This window comes from Stylophora pistillata, chromosome 2, assembly GCF_964205215.1.
Source record: "Stylophora pistillata chromosome 2, jaStyPist1.2, whole genome shotgun sequence".
NCBI classification, from domain to species: Eukaryota; Metazoa; Cnidaria; class Anthozoa; order Scleractinia; family Pocilloporidae; genus Stylophora; species Stylophora pistillata.
In genome coordinates this window covers 32,664,315-32,681,602 of record NC_142520.1, presented here as the reverse complement: position 1 = coordinate 32,681,602, position 17,288 = coordinate 32,664,315, and the positions used below count along the sequence as shown (strand labels likewise).

Sequence of the window (17,288 nt, the reverse complement as noted above, 5' to 3'; positions counted from 1 at the left end):
TGACTACCGATTCTCTCACGCTGTTGACTTGAAATTTCTTGGAGATATAGACATAGCATGGAACTAGTTTGGTATGAAGTTTGAAGGAATTAGATTGGGAATCAACCGAGATATGGCGGTTGAAAAATTGACAAGTGAAACGTGTAAGACGGGCTAAGGGGTGTAAGTCAGAATAACTGAACTTAGGGCTAGAAAACCATTTTCAAGGTGCTAGAGACTTGATTTAGAGATCAATGAACCTATAGCGAGAGTTTCAGAGAAATTTAAAATTTTGATCAAAATGGCCATGTTACCCCTTGGCCTAAAAATCCAAGATGGCAGACACTAAATGGGGTGACCTCGTTGGAAGTGCTATAACTACCGATTCTCTCACACTGTTGACCTGAAATTTCTCTGAGATATAGACACAGCATGGAACTAGTTTGGTGTGAAGTTTGACGTAATTAGATTTCGAATCAAATGAGATATGGTGGTTGAAAGATTGACAAGTCACACATGTAAGACGGGCTAAGGGGAGTAAGTCAGAATCACTCTACTTAGGGCTAGAAATGCCACATCAACTACGTGTCTTCGGTAGTGTCTGGTGTAAAAATCACGTGATTCCCTCAACCCGTTTGGCAGCTAGAGGCTAAAGAGTCCACATTAACCTGAGGGAGTCCGCATTAACATTGAGGAGTCCGCATTAACATCCAGGCAGGCGGTATTAACACTACATTCAATGTTAATACCAACTCCCTCTAACCCTACCCTCTAAAAAAATTCATAAAAAATTCAGGATTAAAGTTCTGAAGTTGGGCTTTGGCATAAATAGAGCATTATTATAGAGCTATGTCTGTGCAAAGTTTGAAATGATTCCATTAAAAACAAATAGGAAATATTTCACCTAAGGTTAGGGTTAGGGAGTCCTCATTAACGTCCCAGGGGAATCACGCTTAAAATATTCCGAGCAGGCCCAAATTTGGTATGTGCATAGTATAGGCCATTCCCCATCGAGCGATGTTAGTTCCACTCGATTCCCTCTAGTTTTATAATTCCAGAACTAAGCCGAAAGATCTAGTATAGGTATCAAACCTACACAAGACTTTAACTCGTAACTCAACCTTGAAATTAGGGCTACATCACAAAACTGCCAAAACCTTTATTCTTTGGTCTTTCGGGCTGAAACTTTCACAGGACGTTTATTGCGTTGTTTGTATTACGTGGACCAAGTACGACGTCATCTCGTCAAATAATTTCAATTTTATGCGCCTTTTTTGTCAAATTTGCATATTTTCAGAAAAGCTAGGGTTAGGGTTAGAAGGTTTTTCACGTTTTGTTAAGCACTATTTCATTGAATATAGACACCTTATACATCGATATGTTAACAAGATAAGTCTCCTTATCTTGTTAACATAAAAGCCGTTGAAAACACTATTTAGGGACAGGTTGACTGGTGTAACCTGAGGTGAAAGTGAGTGAAGGAGCGAGTTAGTCGGGGAACCAACAAGTCAGTAAGCCCTGTTCCTCAGAAAATACGGTTCCCCTGCTGCGTACCCTATCTATGTTTGCATTTGAGAAAGATAAGGCGATACGGACTGGGTGGAGCTCTCCTCATCTCGTTGAAAACGTTATTGAGGGAGAGGTGTCTCGAGAAAGCTGAGGTGAAAGTGAGTGAGGGAGCTAGCGAGTCAGTCGCATTTTGTTGGAGGACCTGGCGATTAGAACTTGAGGACCTCCTATTCATACTAGATGAGGATTGATGCATGCTTTATGCTCTTATGTTGTCGGAGGACCCTTGTTACTGGAGGAACTCATATTCACGTGTGAATGCTAACCGCCTCGCGGTTAGCTAAATGCATAGAGCACTGGACTCTTGTGCAAGAGGTCAAGGGTTCGGTGCCCGGAGGGAAGCTGATTGAGGCAGGTTTTATGCTCAGATGTTGTGGGAGGACCCTTGTTACTGGAACTTGAGGATTTACTATTCCTGTTTGATCAAGATTGATGCTAGATTTGATGCCTTTAGAGTTGCAATATTGCATTGTCTTTGTTTGTTCCATTGCATTTTTAACTCCACCATTGCCGGTCCCAAGCCCGGATGAGAGGGGAGGAGGGTTGGGCCTTGGTCTTGCATGCCAAGGCTGGGAAAAACACCTGAGCAAGGGAAAAACATAGTTATTGAAAGCTCTAATAAGTGGGTTACTACAGGCTCTATAAGCGCTCTATAGTAACTAGAGGTCCTCGACCTCTAGTTACTAGAGGTTAAGGACCTCTTATTCATGTTTGATGTTCTTGCTCTTGCCAGGTGAGTCTTCAAACAAATAATGGCAGAATGCAGTAAAAAGCTGTCCGAAGAGCTGGAGGATGTCATACGCCTCCTAGATCAGGCGTCCCTCGATGACGAAGAGGCCCATGATGTACTGAATTTAGCAGAGGGTGTGCCTCTGCAGCCACAAGAGACTTATACACCAATCGCCCATGGGGAGGCCTTGGCCAGAGACCTGTTTGATTTCTACTGCTTCTTGGTCGCAACCAATTATTGTCAATTGACCCACGCACACAACGTCGCGACGAGGATAATGGGGCATTCCCAGTTTTTTTATGAGTCGATGACGGAGAGAAAGTTTCCAATCCCAAAAGACATTGCAGGCGCAGAAGTAGCGCAGCACTCAAGAAAATTAATAAAAGACATCTGCCGGAGTGTGACCATGTGCAGAAAATTGCAGAAATATGAGAGAACACGGCAGCAGCAGTTAGTAAGGGCTCCAAACGTAGAGGGGGATGTTTGGCATGACAGTGACAAAGACCCCCATTGGTCAATAGAAAAGGAGACGGCCACAGTCGATTCTAGCGACGATGAGGTTAGAGTACGCATGGGAAAACCACCGTTGCCGGAAGATGTTGAGGGTGGTAGTAGTGATGTGGCAAAAACCATGGAGGACGAGGGTGAGCCAGTAACTGGAGCTCCGCCCACCCCGGGATCGTCCACGTCGGGAACATCCAAACCAGCCAGGAGCTGCTTAGTTCCTGGCTGCCAAGTGTACTCAGACACAAGTCTCAAGCACCACCTCCAAAAGGTTCATGTCATGAAGGGGGACATTTCGCAAGAGGACATGGAGAGAATTTTCGTTCTTGCAACGGCAGGAAAAAAGAAGTTTGGGTCCATTAAAGCTGTCAAAGGAAGAAAGGCTAAACAGACCGGAAAAAAATCGAAGACCGCAAAGAGGAGAAGGCGGTGGTGTCCAGTAGAGGACTACCAATTCCTGGGGGCTTATTTGCCCCAACATTTGGTACAAGTCCACAATCTGGATAATAAGGGTTTGTGTATCTCTTTGCTCGTGTTTTGTAGACTAGAATACTTAAACAGGCGCCAGACAACCATTGTTTCTCATCATATGACTCTTTATACTTCAAAGGTCAAAGATATAAGAATCTGCTGGCTATGGTGAGGCATTATCCAGGCTCGATGAGGAGATTGAGAGTTGCGTTGGGCCCTCGTACCCCTCTAGCGACCAGCCCTCTCCTCCTAGAGACCTCTCCCATCACCACATCTTCCTGGCCGAAAATCAGGTAAACGGCCAGTGTAGGTGACAATTGAGTCCTCGTCAGGCTCCAGTCCACCACCCAAGAGGGCAAGAGAGACAAGTCCAACAACAGTTGAGAGTGGGCCCCGAGTGCCATCCGCGGTTGTGCCTCCTACGCCCCCTCGCGCAGCAAGACTATCTGTGGCGCCTGCTACAGCCGCAGAGGACGACTCGGAAGAATCGGAAGAGTGGGAAGAGTCGGACTCTGAGTCTGAGGGGTTCTACCACAACCAGGAGGCCTTCTTTTTGGAGGAGAACCAACAATCTGCTAGGCATAGATGGCTGGTGGGCTTCTTCAAATACCTTGGTACACCAGCGGAAGGGTACCACCAGCATCAGAACCGGTATCTATGAACATCTCGGATCATGCCAATACTGTATTCTCTTTGCTTTTAATACGTGGTTTTTGTCATCGAAAGAAATAAATATTCATTCTTTTATTTCACTTTTGTTTTAGCCTGCAGCATGCGTGCCAGGTTAAGAAACTATTGGAGGATCTGGAGCCATCTGGGAGCGACGTTGAGGTGCTCTGTAAGGAGGATGGCTGCAAAGTGTGGCTCGATTGGGTGGTGCCCAATCTAGGAAAGAAAGCAGCCAGAACCCTGAATAGCTACCTCAACTCGCTTCAGATGGTCCTACACTACCTTGTGAACAGGAGGGACAGAGCTGGCCTGCCCACCCTCTCCAAACTAAACCTGAATATCTTACAACAGATGCTCGCCAGCCTAAAGGACCGGCGACGCACTATCACCAAGGAGACCTCCAGTGAACGGTTCTCCAGGCTATTGGAGGAAACGGAGAGGTACGCTAATTTAAATGCTATCTGCTCCAACATCATAAGCATTTGGCTGTTACGTGCTACCTTGGATGAATAATGTGTCTGTTATTATTAATACTATCATTACAGGCTGCTAACAACACGCGAGGTTGGTCAAATCATGGCATCAAGACCGGCAGTAGAGGGAAAGAAGGCACTGGAGGAGGATTATAAGCAGGCTTATAATCCTTTATGCCATACAAGTGTTCGTCATCTTGATCAACTTCCAATTCCAACATCCGCCGACTAAGGACTACAGCACTTGGCTTTCTTCATTTATAGCTTTATTTCCATGTACACAAATTCTTCTGGAGGACTCCACAGTAAATTCTGTATTCTCTATCTTCTTCCTCTCTCGACTATAGTCTTTTGCATCTGTTTCTTCTCTCCGGATATCGCAACGTCAAAAGGTCATAGCCTCGTCATATCATAGCTTTTAAAAGTTCAGTCAGCAAGCCACGAGGGTAAGCCCTTGGGCAAATCTCTTTTGTACTTCTCACGAGCCAGATTTTATACAATTACTTTAGTTATCTAGAATGTTCTATTACTATTTATAGCGTATTACAAGTTGCACTATTTTTTGGAAACTGCTGAGTCACATGAAAGAAGTTTCTGGAATATTACAGATTATAGGTAATTCTAGAAAGGTCTGGGATTGCGTGACAGATTAGGTAAAACTAATTCCATCCCTGAACAATACGCATATTGAAAATGGCATCAGGGTCACCGAGTTTACTGCAACTGGGAGATATTCCTGAATGCCTCGTGGTTGGTGGCATTGAGATCGGTTTTAAAATATGCAGGTCAACCCAGCAGGTGCGAGCACATGGTGAAAAATGGTCCTGAATGCCGCCGCCCACCCCTCACCCCACAACCAACCCAATCCCCGGCTAGTTAATTTGACCCAGACCCTGCGACCGAAGCCGATATAGATAACAACCCTCCTACACGCAACTGGGTGGCCAACAGCGAAGAGCTTTTCTCCCCATCACCCTACGCCGAAGCTGCTGCCGACCATAACTCCTCCATGGATCTCACCCCTTTGCCCCCGGCTTCGGGACTCAGACAGGAAGCACCCCAGGTCAGCAGCGAGGAGCAGAGCATACCAGCTAAACATTTTGCTTCAACCCCTAACCCCAAATCCAAATACAAGGGACGCGAGCCAGTTGCAACAGCCACCAGTAAAGAAACCCCCAGCGATTCATCCCCTCCTCAACCACCCCTCGGAGGACTGAAGCACTTTTTGGAAGCTCTTCACCAGCCAGGTCTTCACCGGACAACTTTCACAAAAAGTACCCCAGGCCCGTTTTTCTACAAATGCCAGGGACACTACTGCTACCGCCAGTACGGTGACTTTAATAAACAGAAAACCCGCAAGCTCAAGCTTTCGTCCACTACTTAAGACTTTTGACCCAAACTAAACGGCACTGCCAAGAGGCTTTCACTATGCTACTAGAATTTCTCAAGGAGGCGCAAACCACCTACAAACAATTCCTTGAAGTTTAACCCTCATGGTTAAGTTTATTTTTTTTTTGGCGGTGTCAATTTGTACGCTTAACATAAATAGCATCGCCGAATTTCCCAAAAGGGAAAAAAGTTTTTAACGCCCTTCAATAAAAGCAATTAGAAGTCTATCTCCTACAGGAGACACATTTACCAGCTGTCGAGACAGATAAGCTTTCGGAAAAACAATGCGGTGATCGTGCCCCTCTGGTCCCTGGGCACCACACGATCAGCTGGGGTGGGCTAACTCGTCAACCCCCAGAGCACATTGAAATTACTAAGTTTTCTACCAACATGGACGGCCGTGTTCTCACTACAAATGCCAAATCGCACAATGATACTCTTCAAATTATAAATGCCTACACTCCAAATAATCCCTCCGATCACAAGAAAATTTTTAACAACTTGTGGCGTCATCTCAACTGCAACGACAACCACATTTTGACGGGGAATTTCAAATGTGTGCCAGACATCCGGTTGGATAAAAAGGGTGGCGATGACAGCCTCGGGATTGGGGAGTTCAGCAGTTAAATGCAATTGTGGATTCTCTCGCCCTCTAGGATATTTTTTGGGCCAAACAACCAGCTGATTGGGAATTTACCTAGTTTAATGGTTTAGACTGAGTTGGTTATCATTTCGAAAATTATTATTCTCCTTGAGCGTGGAGATAGGAAATGCGTGACCACAACAGCGCATATTTTCCGTATTCGAATCACTGAATAGTGTCAATTAAAGTACATTGGGGAATTCAAATCCGCAGGATCTAGGTCTATGGAAATTTAATTTGTGGCCGTTAAATTCAGATGAGTTCTGTGCCAACATGGAAAACTTCTGGCCTTAATGGCAGTCTTGAAAGCCCCTTTTCATCGACCCTAAGGTCTGGTGAGGCGCGGGCAAGTTACAACTAAAAGAGATTTCCATATCTCATACCGTGACTGCCAGAAACACTTGCCGATACGAGTGAGCTGTTCTTGACGGGGAATTTTGCAATTTACAGGCGCGGGCATATCCAAACCAATGCTGATCACCGTCTGCAACTGCTTGAGATCAAAGATCGCTTGAGAGCAATTGAGGACGAAGCAATTTCTGGGTGTATTCTCCAGGGCAAACAATGGTGCACCGAGCTGGGGGAAAAACCCATGAGGTATTTATAACAGCTTGAACAGTCCTGCCAGTCACGTAATGCGATCGCTGAATTACACGTGACTCCCAACACAACCATTACAACCTCCTGGGGCATTCTCTGAGAATGCAGAGCCTTTCATAGGGACGTATACACTGAAGAACCGGTCGATCAAGCGAGCCAGGATTGGCTCCTTGAGCAGCTTGATTCCACCTTGACATCGGAAGATCAAAAACTCTGTGAAGGTGAATTGACACAGGACAAAAGTCATGCTGCGCTCTCCAAAATAGAATCTGGTAAATTGCCGGGAGCAGACAGTCTTCCGGCCAAATTCTACTCCCGCTTTTGGGGATCTATTGGGCATGACCTTGTCAACATCCTCAGTTTTCCTTCCGTGAGGGTTTTCTCTCGGCAACGAAACAGCAGAGTATCCTGAGTTTGTTGTATAAAAAAGACGACCCACTATCGCTAAAAAATTAACACCCAATTTTGCTTTTGAACCTTGATCGAGCCTGCGAACAGGCTCCCGGCTTGGAGGGCGTGAAGCAGGGGAAAGGGAAGGGGAGCCTGCACGCGTCTTGCTAAATCTCGTCTACCTCCCACAAGAACCCCGCGGGGAACTTATATTTTTACTGTCAAATGTCAACCCATCAGCGCGCACCGGAAGTCAAAATCAAAAACAGAAAACAAACAAACGAACAGGCTCCCGGCGTACAAGTGCCATGTCTTACAGAGAAACCCCACAAAAATTGTGTAGCAAAAAGCCGAGACTCGAAAGCCTGAATGATTACTGCAGATGTTGCAAGCTGTCTTTAAAACTTCAATATGGTGATTCTTGGAAATCACTCTCAACTGAAAATTTGTTTAAACCCTCAAATAAGAAGGGACTCGAAGGTGAGATTTTATCTCAAGTACTCGGACAAGCTGGAATTGAAGTCATAAGAAACTCCAATCTTTCTGACAGACTTTGCAAACCTTGTGCAACAAAGCTCAGAAGGACATGTGAAGGAATGAAATTTATTTCTTGCACCATAAATGTGGTCAATCCAAAGTTCGTCACCGTAAATACCTGTAGTGAACTGGAGGTCAAGTAAACAGAGGCTCATCCTAGGCCAAAGAGGGCGCTACCGTGTTCTGTATCTACTCCAGAGAGAAGTCCCACGGCAAAAAAAATGCAGAAAGTCTCTTCTAAATTCCAAGGGCCAAGTTCCAAAGATGAAGTCCACAGACCCAGAGTCGGTGCTCGAAAATCTCTGGGAATGCAATCCCAGGAAAATGTTGCCCTTCGTCAGCAGCCCGCCGAAGCGATCTGTGAGAATTCTCTTTTAAATATTGATGATATCATCGACCTTGAACTGCAGTCGACCCGTGTGAAAGTGCTTCCCTTGTGGCCTAGTGGAAGAACAGATGTTCGACTGCCCAAAGCGAAAGAAGACATCCTCCTCCAGAAAAAAATGTTGCTTTAGCGAATTGGCAAGCGGTAGCTAACGCAATTGTTAAGCATGACAAGTTGAAACCAGAGATACTGAAAGCCCTCTGGCGTGTCTTAAACAGTGAATTCAGACAGTACTGTTCCTCCAAATCGGTATTGAAACGTTGTTGATCAGAGGAACTTATTGCTATCTCTAGCAACTTAGTTTTAGATGAGATGATTTCAAGTTGTCCCTTTTGGAGTTCCTGCATGGGTGAAGCGTGTGGAGTTGTTCTGAAGCAAGGTCGTGAGCTTCAGGATTTCGTGAAGAACTCTGTTGCCCTTGCCACTTCTGTGACCGCTCGGGTACGAAATAAATGCATGTCTGCCTTACCTTACAGAGTTTCAAGTGTTTTATTTCATAGTGGAGTCTCTCATCAAGACCTGATCCGACTCAACCGACTTGGAATTTGTATGTCCCCAGATAAGATCATGGCTCTTCAACGTAGCTTGGGCAAAAACTTTGACGCCAAAGTGATGTCTTATGAAAAGGCTCTTGAGGAAAAACCAGCTGAAACCCTCGCCCTATTGATGGAAATTGAAAACTTGCAGGTTCCCATTGCGGATAACATGGAGGTCAAAGTGTCGCTACATCTGAGTGAAGAGAGCTTGAGAAGTTACAACCATTTTACACCTAAAGCTTTTTTTGCTGTCCCCAAAATGTTACAGGCAGACAAGGAAAAAAGGAATTGTATTATTATCTCCAGTGCTATTCTCAAGCAAGTTATCAGTGATCACAAGAAGTTCAACTTTCCATTCTTTAAGTAAGTAATAAGTTATCTTTATCTGTGTGACGCGACTAAAGTACAGGTCACAATTTCACAGGTCAGAGTCAACTGCCTAAACCAAACCCTGATACTAAGCCTAAATCTGATGGGCTAACCCTAACAACTGCCTAAACCAAACCCTGGTACTTAGCCTAAATCTGATGGGCTAGCCCTAACAACTGCCTAAACCAAACCCTGGTACTTAGCCTAAATCTGATGGGCTAGCCCTAACAACTGCCTCAACCAAACCCTGATAATAAGCCTAAATCTGATGGGCTAACCCTAACAACTGCCTAAACCAAACCCTGGTACTAAGCCTAAATCTGATGGGCTAGCCCTAACAACTGCCTCAACCAAACCCTGATAATAAGCCTAAATCTGATGGGCTAACCCTAACAGGAATAAGAGTTGACCTGTACTGTGACCTGTGGAGTGTGACATGTAATTAGACCCATCCTTATCTGTTTTGTGAGCATGTAACATTTAAAAAAAGTCAAATTGTACAAAAATTAAAACACTTTGATTACAACATACAAATATCTTTTTCTTGCAAAACAATGAAACAAAAATATGAAACAAAAATATGAATTAACAAACTCGCTTGTTCTAATGTTAACTTAATGTTGTAAAAGAGTGCCTCCATACATTGAAGGAAACCTACGGAATCAAGTGGCATTATGCTCCCATATTTACTTTTTCAGGTCAACAAGTTATGCAAATACTGTAAAATGCAATGAAAGCACCAGTCCCTATAGAAATTTCTGTACTGTTTTTTTTAAAGGCCTACTTGAAAACTATTGAAGCCTTTTAAAATAAACCACATGAAGGCATAAAATGTTAAACTTGATATGAGGGGTTGTAACTTCAAGCTACTGCAAATTGTAGGGATAATAGTGTCAGAATGTTTTGGTGCAATTGGTTTTAATTATCTTTTTTACAATTTATTATTATCAGGATAGTAGGTGACAACATTGATTACGAACTTCATACACGGATTCAAACAAAAAAGCATGGCAACCAGTCAATCCACGAGACACACCAGTATGCCATACGTGACAGTGTAATTGATTCCCTGCTAGACAACATCAAGCCCCAGAAAAGCCTGGATGAATTACAGCTGGTAGAGCTCCTCCCAACACCTGATGTTCAGGCAAGACTAAGACGGTCATGGGCAATTTTTGTCAGTCGTGTTGTGACCAAACACCTGAAAGAATTCCAGTTCTTAAGGAGAGTAGTTATTAACCACATACCCCATCCATTCTCTTCAGAAGCATCCAAGATGTCTGAAATATTAATTTTTTTTCCTATTCTAGGTAGTTGTCCTCTATTTCAGAATTTTAACAATCAACATGAGACAATGACAAATAAAAATCAAACTGATTCAAAATTAGTTAGACCAAAGATAAAGTTAAAACACAGAACATACACCTTCAAAATTCACTTACAGCCAGTTTTAACGTCTTGTTAAAAGAGTTCAGTACATTGTTTTGTTCTAATAATAATAACAATAATAATAACACAAACGTTTATACAGTATAACCTATCAGTTCTAATAGAACCTTGGGACTTTTGAATCTCAAAGGCCCCCAGCTAAGTCTGTAATCTCTAAAATCACTACCTGCAAACGCCATCACATTAATGTGGCTTTCCACCTTTCGCCGGGCGCGACTTCTACCACTCTCTGGGCTCATCGGAACATTTTCTGCTGCTTTGAGATCCATCAACTCAAAATCAAAGTTTAAATCGCCCCTTCTATATAATTTTTTCTACCAAATAACACCCCCGTGCTGGGTCTCCTTAGCTGGTGTACTGCACAGCAGGCCCTTTACCACTAATTCACTTAATTGGGTTTTAATCGAGTCTTGTTATGTATATAACATTAATCATTGTATAAATAAAGTTGATTTTCAAAGAAAACATAAAGTCCTCTCAAGGCGAGGCCCTTTCACTGCACTTGGACTGGGTTGACCCTTGCGATTACCCCAAATGTGGATAACTCGACAGTATAATTTCTGGTAGTGGGGACCTGCTTTTGTGCTCATCCCGGAAAAGCTGACGTAAAATATCTTACCCTCAACTCCTGACTGATTAATCAATTGATCTTGATTTTACAGCTGACCTTTACGAGGACTAAACCAAACAGAAATGAACAGAGAACAAGAGCAGCAAGGGAAAGACAGAAAGAGACACAGACACAAGTGGCCTGCAAGTTGGCAAACAGATTTTAAGGGATAGAACTGATTGCCAATGAAGGGCAGGCAGCCGGCCGGAAGGTGAATTTTCATGAGGATGTGAGTAGAGCTCTTCATTCTAGATCTGTATGCCTTGTGCTTTCTGCATTATTTTGTTCGTTTGTTTCCAAAAGAAAAGGAAAGGAAACTAAGCCGGCGACTGACTGACTGACCAACAGATGGACCAAGCAAAGAATGATCGATCGATACATGGGGAAGACGGGCATTTGTTTTGTAAATGTGAGTATATTATGAACCCTACCTGTACTAGCCGAGGTTTTCTTGTCATGTTTTTCTTAGTGCGAGTGAGCGAGAGAGGGTGGGAACGTTCATTTGTTTGTTCGTTCGTTTCAATAAGAGAGCGAGCGAGCAAACAAAAAGGCACAGGAGTAAAATGGTCCAACCTTTTCCGCTTCACTTTCTTTCAGTCACTTTGAATCCATCCGCTTCTATTAATCGTGCAAATGTTTTGATGTCTTCACACCTTCACACTGATGTAAAAGTCTGCGTCTTTTCCTATTCGTGATTCGTCGGACCGTGCAAATGATTTAATGTCACGAGCAGAAGTAGAATTTGTCACAACAATCTGTTGAGATCTCGAGCGAGCGCCCTCGCTCCTTTGTTTGCTCGCTCTCTTGCAGTCGGAAATCATTTTCGCCACAAGCTCGGCAAGTTCCCGCAAAATTATTTCTCTCTTTTCTGTTGTTTTGGTTTGTGTTTTACTTCTCACTCATCTATGGAACGCTGTTAGTTATGATGTGTTATCGGAAGCGGTTTACCCGTAGAAATCGTTGAGAGAGTAAGCAAACGCAAAAATGACGACTACAACACGGGGTATACCCAGGCGGTCACCCATCCAAGTACAAACCCCGCCCAACAAGGATTAACTTCAGTGTTCAGACGAGAACCGGTTCTTTCCCTTTCGACTCAGGAGATGGCCACATCAGAGTCGTCGAATTCGGAGGTCCAAGTTCGCTTCGGGAGTCTAAAGGAAGCCAGTTGAGCCAAGCCATGCCCTGGAGAGAGAGTGACGATGCCGAAGAGGAGAAAGTCCCCTCTCCTCAGCAAGCAGCAGGACCATCGAGTGGGACAAGAGACAAAGCCAAAACGTCGTGCTTGGTTCCAGGGTACAGGGATTACTCTGGCCCATATCTGATGCGGCACTTGAAAAAGGTACACCTAATTCTATGTGTAATCTTTATTCCTGTTCGCCCTTCTGTTGTGGGAATTGCAATTGTTTATCCGCTGCCGTTTGTTCAAAGTTCACTTATCGAAAGGAGAAATATCAGCTGAGGATGCAGCCCATGTTCGTCCTCGCCACTCCAGGCCACAAAAAATTTGGTGCCATTCGACATGCCAAGCGAAGGCGAGCTAAAAAAAAGTAAAGAGGAGGCGCAGGTGGTGCCCTGTTGAGCGTTGCCATTTCATGGGGGCTTACTTGCCCAGCCATCTGGGCCGAGTCCATAACCTGAACCACAAGGGTTTGTGTATCCCTTTGCTCATCTGTTGTAGACTAGGATACCCAAGCAGACTCTTTGAAAAGGGTGTTTCTTCTTTTCTAATCAAAGGTCAGACATATAAAAACTATCTCAAGATGGCAAGACATTACCAGGGATCAGACGAGGAAATTGAAAGCTGAAGGCCTTCTCCACACTCTCCCCCCCCTCTGCCTCCCCAGCATGCATTGGTACCTCCTGCCACTCCAGTGAAGAGGCCAGTGGTTCTCTTGGACTCATCTAGTGAGTCCACTGAGAGACCTCCATCGAAAGGGAGAAGGCAGGGGAGCCTGAGCGAGGCATATGGTGTTGTCCCTCCTACACCCTCACGCGCCACAAAACCATCTATGGCACCTGCGCCAGCCACAGAGGGAGGCCACAAAGAGTCGGACTCTTCGTATGAGCGGGTGGTACGAAAATGAAGAGGAGTACTTTAGAGACGCCAACCCTAACACACCAAGGCACGAATGGCTGGTGGAGTTTTATAAACACCTCGGCGCGCCGGCGGCAGGATTTCACTAGGTTAGGAAAAGGTAAAGAGCTTACTGCAAAACTTGGACCCAGCTGGCGATGATATAGATATGATCGCTCAAGAGCATGGATGCACAGTTTGCCTACATTGGGTTATGCCCAATCTAGCCAAACTTGCAGGCAACACATTAAAAAGTTACCTAAACTCGTTACAGACATTTATCCAATTTGTGGTGAACCACAGGCCCAGACCTAGTTTCCCAACCTTGACACCGGAGGTGCACAAGGTGTTCCAGGAGGTGCTCGCATGCCTAAAGGGCTGGCTACGAACAATCACGAAAAAAAAAAAGGTGATGAACCTATTCAAAAAGAAAAAGTGAACCTATTCAACAAAGAAAAGTGATGAACCTATTCAAGAAAGAAAAGTGATGAGCCTCTTCAAGTAAGAAAAGCGATGAGCCTATTCAAGAAGAAAAAGTGATGAGTGCCTTCCGGATGGAAAAAAAAATAAAAACGAAAAAAAACTTAAAAACAGAAAAGCCCAAAAAAAAAGACCAAAATCAAAAACCGTGTAATAACTGTCGTGTGATTCTGAGTGACTCGTTAGGGATCAAACACGCGCTGGGGTAGCCAGCCCCAGGGGAGTGCCCCACGAATCATCACTCAGTCTCAACAGGTACATAAGGAACTGAAGGAACTAGATAATATGCCAGAAAGACAAGACAAACTGGGCGAAGAATTTCAAGAACTAATCCGCCTTCTGTGGGAGGCCTCAAAAGATGACAAACAGGCACAAGAAAGACTGAACATCCACGAGGGAATTAAATTCAAAGCACCACAAACATTCACCCCATTAAATCATGGCAAAGCACTTAAAACAGATCTGGTGGAATTTTACAACTTCCTTCCCGCAGTGGATTACTGCAACCTCAGATACGTTCACGGAGTGGCCACCAAAATCGTTTCCCACGCACAATTCCTATATGACTCTAAAGCGGAAAATAAATATCCACTCCCAGAAAGTCTGAGAGCGCGGGACGTTGCCGCGGTATCATGTGAAGTAATACAAGACGTCTGCAAGAGTGTAGACATGTGCCGACGAGCAAAACAGATAGAAAGGAGCACCGCGGAAGGGTTAATCAAAGTGACGAATGTGGAGGGGGACGTAACGGATGATTCAGAAGACCCTGACTGGGCAAGTGAAGAAGTTTCTCTACACCCCTTCGTTATTATCTCTGATGTTTAACTTGGGGTAGACCATTTACTAACCTAAAGCCTTCTTAACCGCCTCAGGAGATAGCCACAACAGAATCTTCGTACTCTGAAGTCCAAGTTCGCTTGGCCCAAACCAACGGCTAAAGGAAGCCAAGTCCTACCCAGGACAGAGCGCGACGAAGAAGAGGAGAAAGTGCCCTCTACTAAGCCCGCAGTGGGACCATGGAGTGGCGGGAGTAAACCCCAAAGGTCCTGCTTAGTACCTGGCTGCAGCAGTTACTTTGGCTGTAATTTGATGCGGCACCTGAAAGAGGTACCACTAATTCTATGTGTAATCTTTATTCCTGTTCACCCTTCTGTTGTGGGAATTCAAATTGTTTAATCACTGCCGTTTGTTCAAGGTTCACTTCTGGAAAAAAGAGATATCAGGGGACATGCAGCGCATGTTCGTCCTCGCAACTGCAGGGAAAAGGAAGTATGGTGCCATTCAAGAGGCCAAGCCAAAAGAAGCTAAGAAGAAGGTCAAGAGGAGGCGCAGGTGGTTCCCTATTCAGGGTTGCACTTTTGTGGGTTCTTACTTGCCCAGCCATTTGCGCAGAGTCCATAACTTGGACCACAAGGGTTTGTGTATCCCTTTGCTCGTCTTTTGTAGACTAGGATCCCTAGGCAGGCTCTTTGAAAGGTGTGCTTGTTCTTTCTAATGGATATTATTCTTTTCAAATCAAAGGTCAGAGATATAAAAACCATCTCAAGATGGCAAGACATTACCAGGGATCGGATAAGGAGATTGAAAGCTGGAGGCCATCTCCACACTCTCCCCCCCCCCTCTGCCTCCCCAGCGTGCAGTGGTACCTCCTGCCGCTCCAGTGAAGAGGGCATTGATTGAATTCGACTCATCTAGTGAGTCCACTGAGAGACCTCCATCGAAAAGGAGAAGGCAGGGGAGCCCAAGCGAGGCATCTGCTGTAGTCCCTCCTACACCCTCAAGCGCCACAAAAACCACTTGTGGCGCCTGCGCCAGCCACTTCGTATGAGGGGGGGTACGAGAATGAGGGGGGGTACGAGAATGAAGAGGAGTACTTTACAGAAGCCAACCCTAACTCACCAAGACACGACTGGCTGGTGGAGTTCTACAAACACCTCGGCACGCCAGCGGCAGGATTTCACCAGGATAGAAACCGGTATGTATCTACATTTGCAATCATGCCACCTCTGTATTCTCTTTCCTTTTGATATGTGGCTACTGTATGACATTTCTCTTTTGTTTTAGTCTGCAGCATGCCTGCCAAGTAAAGAGCTTACTGCAAAAGCTGGACCCAGCTGGCGTTGATATAGGTATCATCGCTGAAGAGGATGGATGCAAAGTTTGGCTAGATTGGGTTATGCCAAATCTAGCCAAACCTGCAGGCGGCACATTAAAAAGTTACCTAAACTCGTTACACATGTTTATCCAATTTGTGGTGAACCGCAGGCCCAGACCTGGTTTCCCAACCTTGACACCAGAGGTGCAGGAGATCTTCCAGGAGGTGCTCGCAAGACTGAAGGCCTGGCGATGCACAATAACAAAACAGAAGTCGTCGGCCAGGTACACAAGAATTCTGGCGGAAACAGAGAGGTACGCTAACCTCAATGCTATTTCCTCCAACTTTGTAGGCTTCTGCCTGTTACATGCTGCCTTGGTTGAATAATGTCTTTTTTTACTATGATTACTATTGTTACAGAATGCTAACAACACCCAAGGTGAATCAGATCATGGCGTCAGTGCCAGCGCAGGAGGGAAAGAAGGCCCTAGTTGCCGCAGAGAAATGCACTGACACCTCTCAGTTAACAGTAGGGACCTTAAGATACCCTGGACGCGGCCAAGGACGACGTGAACCGGAAGTAAATTCGCAAGGTCTCAGTTTTAATTTGCATAAATGTCACGCCACTTGACGGCCACCACCTCAGTTGCGGCGGCGACGAAGTTTATTTTGGCGGCCTCTCAGAAAGGTAAGTCATTTTTCCGAATTCTTCCCTTAAATTAACAAGTTTTGCATGAAATTTGCAAACATTATTATAAAAGAAATAGATTCCTAAACTGTCTGGTTCATTTTTGTTTTCATAATTCAGATTTACCGAGCATATAGAGGGTTTTTGTGTAAACGTCAAGTCTTAAGAAAGGAATCCGAAAAGCAGGTAAATCTGGGTAAATTTCCTCGGACAGTTTTGCTTTATTTTTCATTTTAACCTTCATTTTTATCGTGTAAAATTAATCAGTGGCAGTTAAGGACCGCTTTAGAAAATGATTTTGCATTATTTATATTATTTTGCACCATTATTCTTCGACTCGTGTTTGTTTTGATAAAAATGGCGCCAAAGATTTGATTGAAATTCTACTTTCTCTTCCTTTAGTATGGCAATGGAATGGACAAACGACCACGACATTGCTCTTGCTCGGGAGGTTTTGTTATTGGAACCGTACCGTCACAAGGCGAGGACAGTTGAAAGAGGAAAAGTGTGGCAAAAAGTAGCCGACAACCTCAATTCGCATGCCATATTAAGGTTTCTTGTCAGAAAGAAATCGGTGAGGGAGCATCTTAAGCTTTTACTGGACAAGTATCGTGCAAGAATGCAGAAGGAACGGAGAGATAGTGG

At 44.6% G+C, this 17,288-nt stretch overlaps 1 protein-coding gene and 1 pseudogene across 1 annotated transcript in view; both read left to right on the top strand.

Annotated features, from left to right (window-relative positions):
* Nucleotides 1–11,133: 11,133 nt before the first annotated feature.
* On the top strand, nt 11,134–11,288 carry LOC148738404 (U1 spliceosomal RNA; annotated as a pseudogene).
* A 5,191-nt stretch (nt 11,289–16,479) lies between these two features.
* Nucleotides 16,480–17,288, top strand: part of LOC148738403 (uncharacterized) — a 1,465-nt gene continuing 656 nt past the window's right edge. The window contains exons 1-3 of the mRNA XM_088750801.1: nt 16,480–16,643; nt 16,764–16,829; nt 17,046–17,288. The exon at nt 17,046–17,288 is cut by the window's right edge and continues 656 nt beyond it. Coding sequence (XP_088606927.1) covers nt 17,047–17,288 — 242 coding nt within the window. The 5' untranslated portion in view covers nt 16,480–16,643; nt 16,764–16,829; nt 17,046. The remainder of the gene's footprint in view (nt 16,644–16,763; nt 16,830–17,045) is intronic.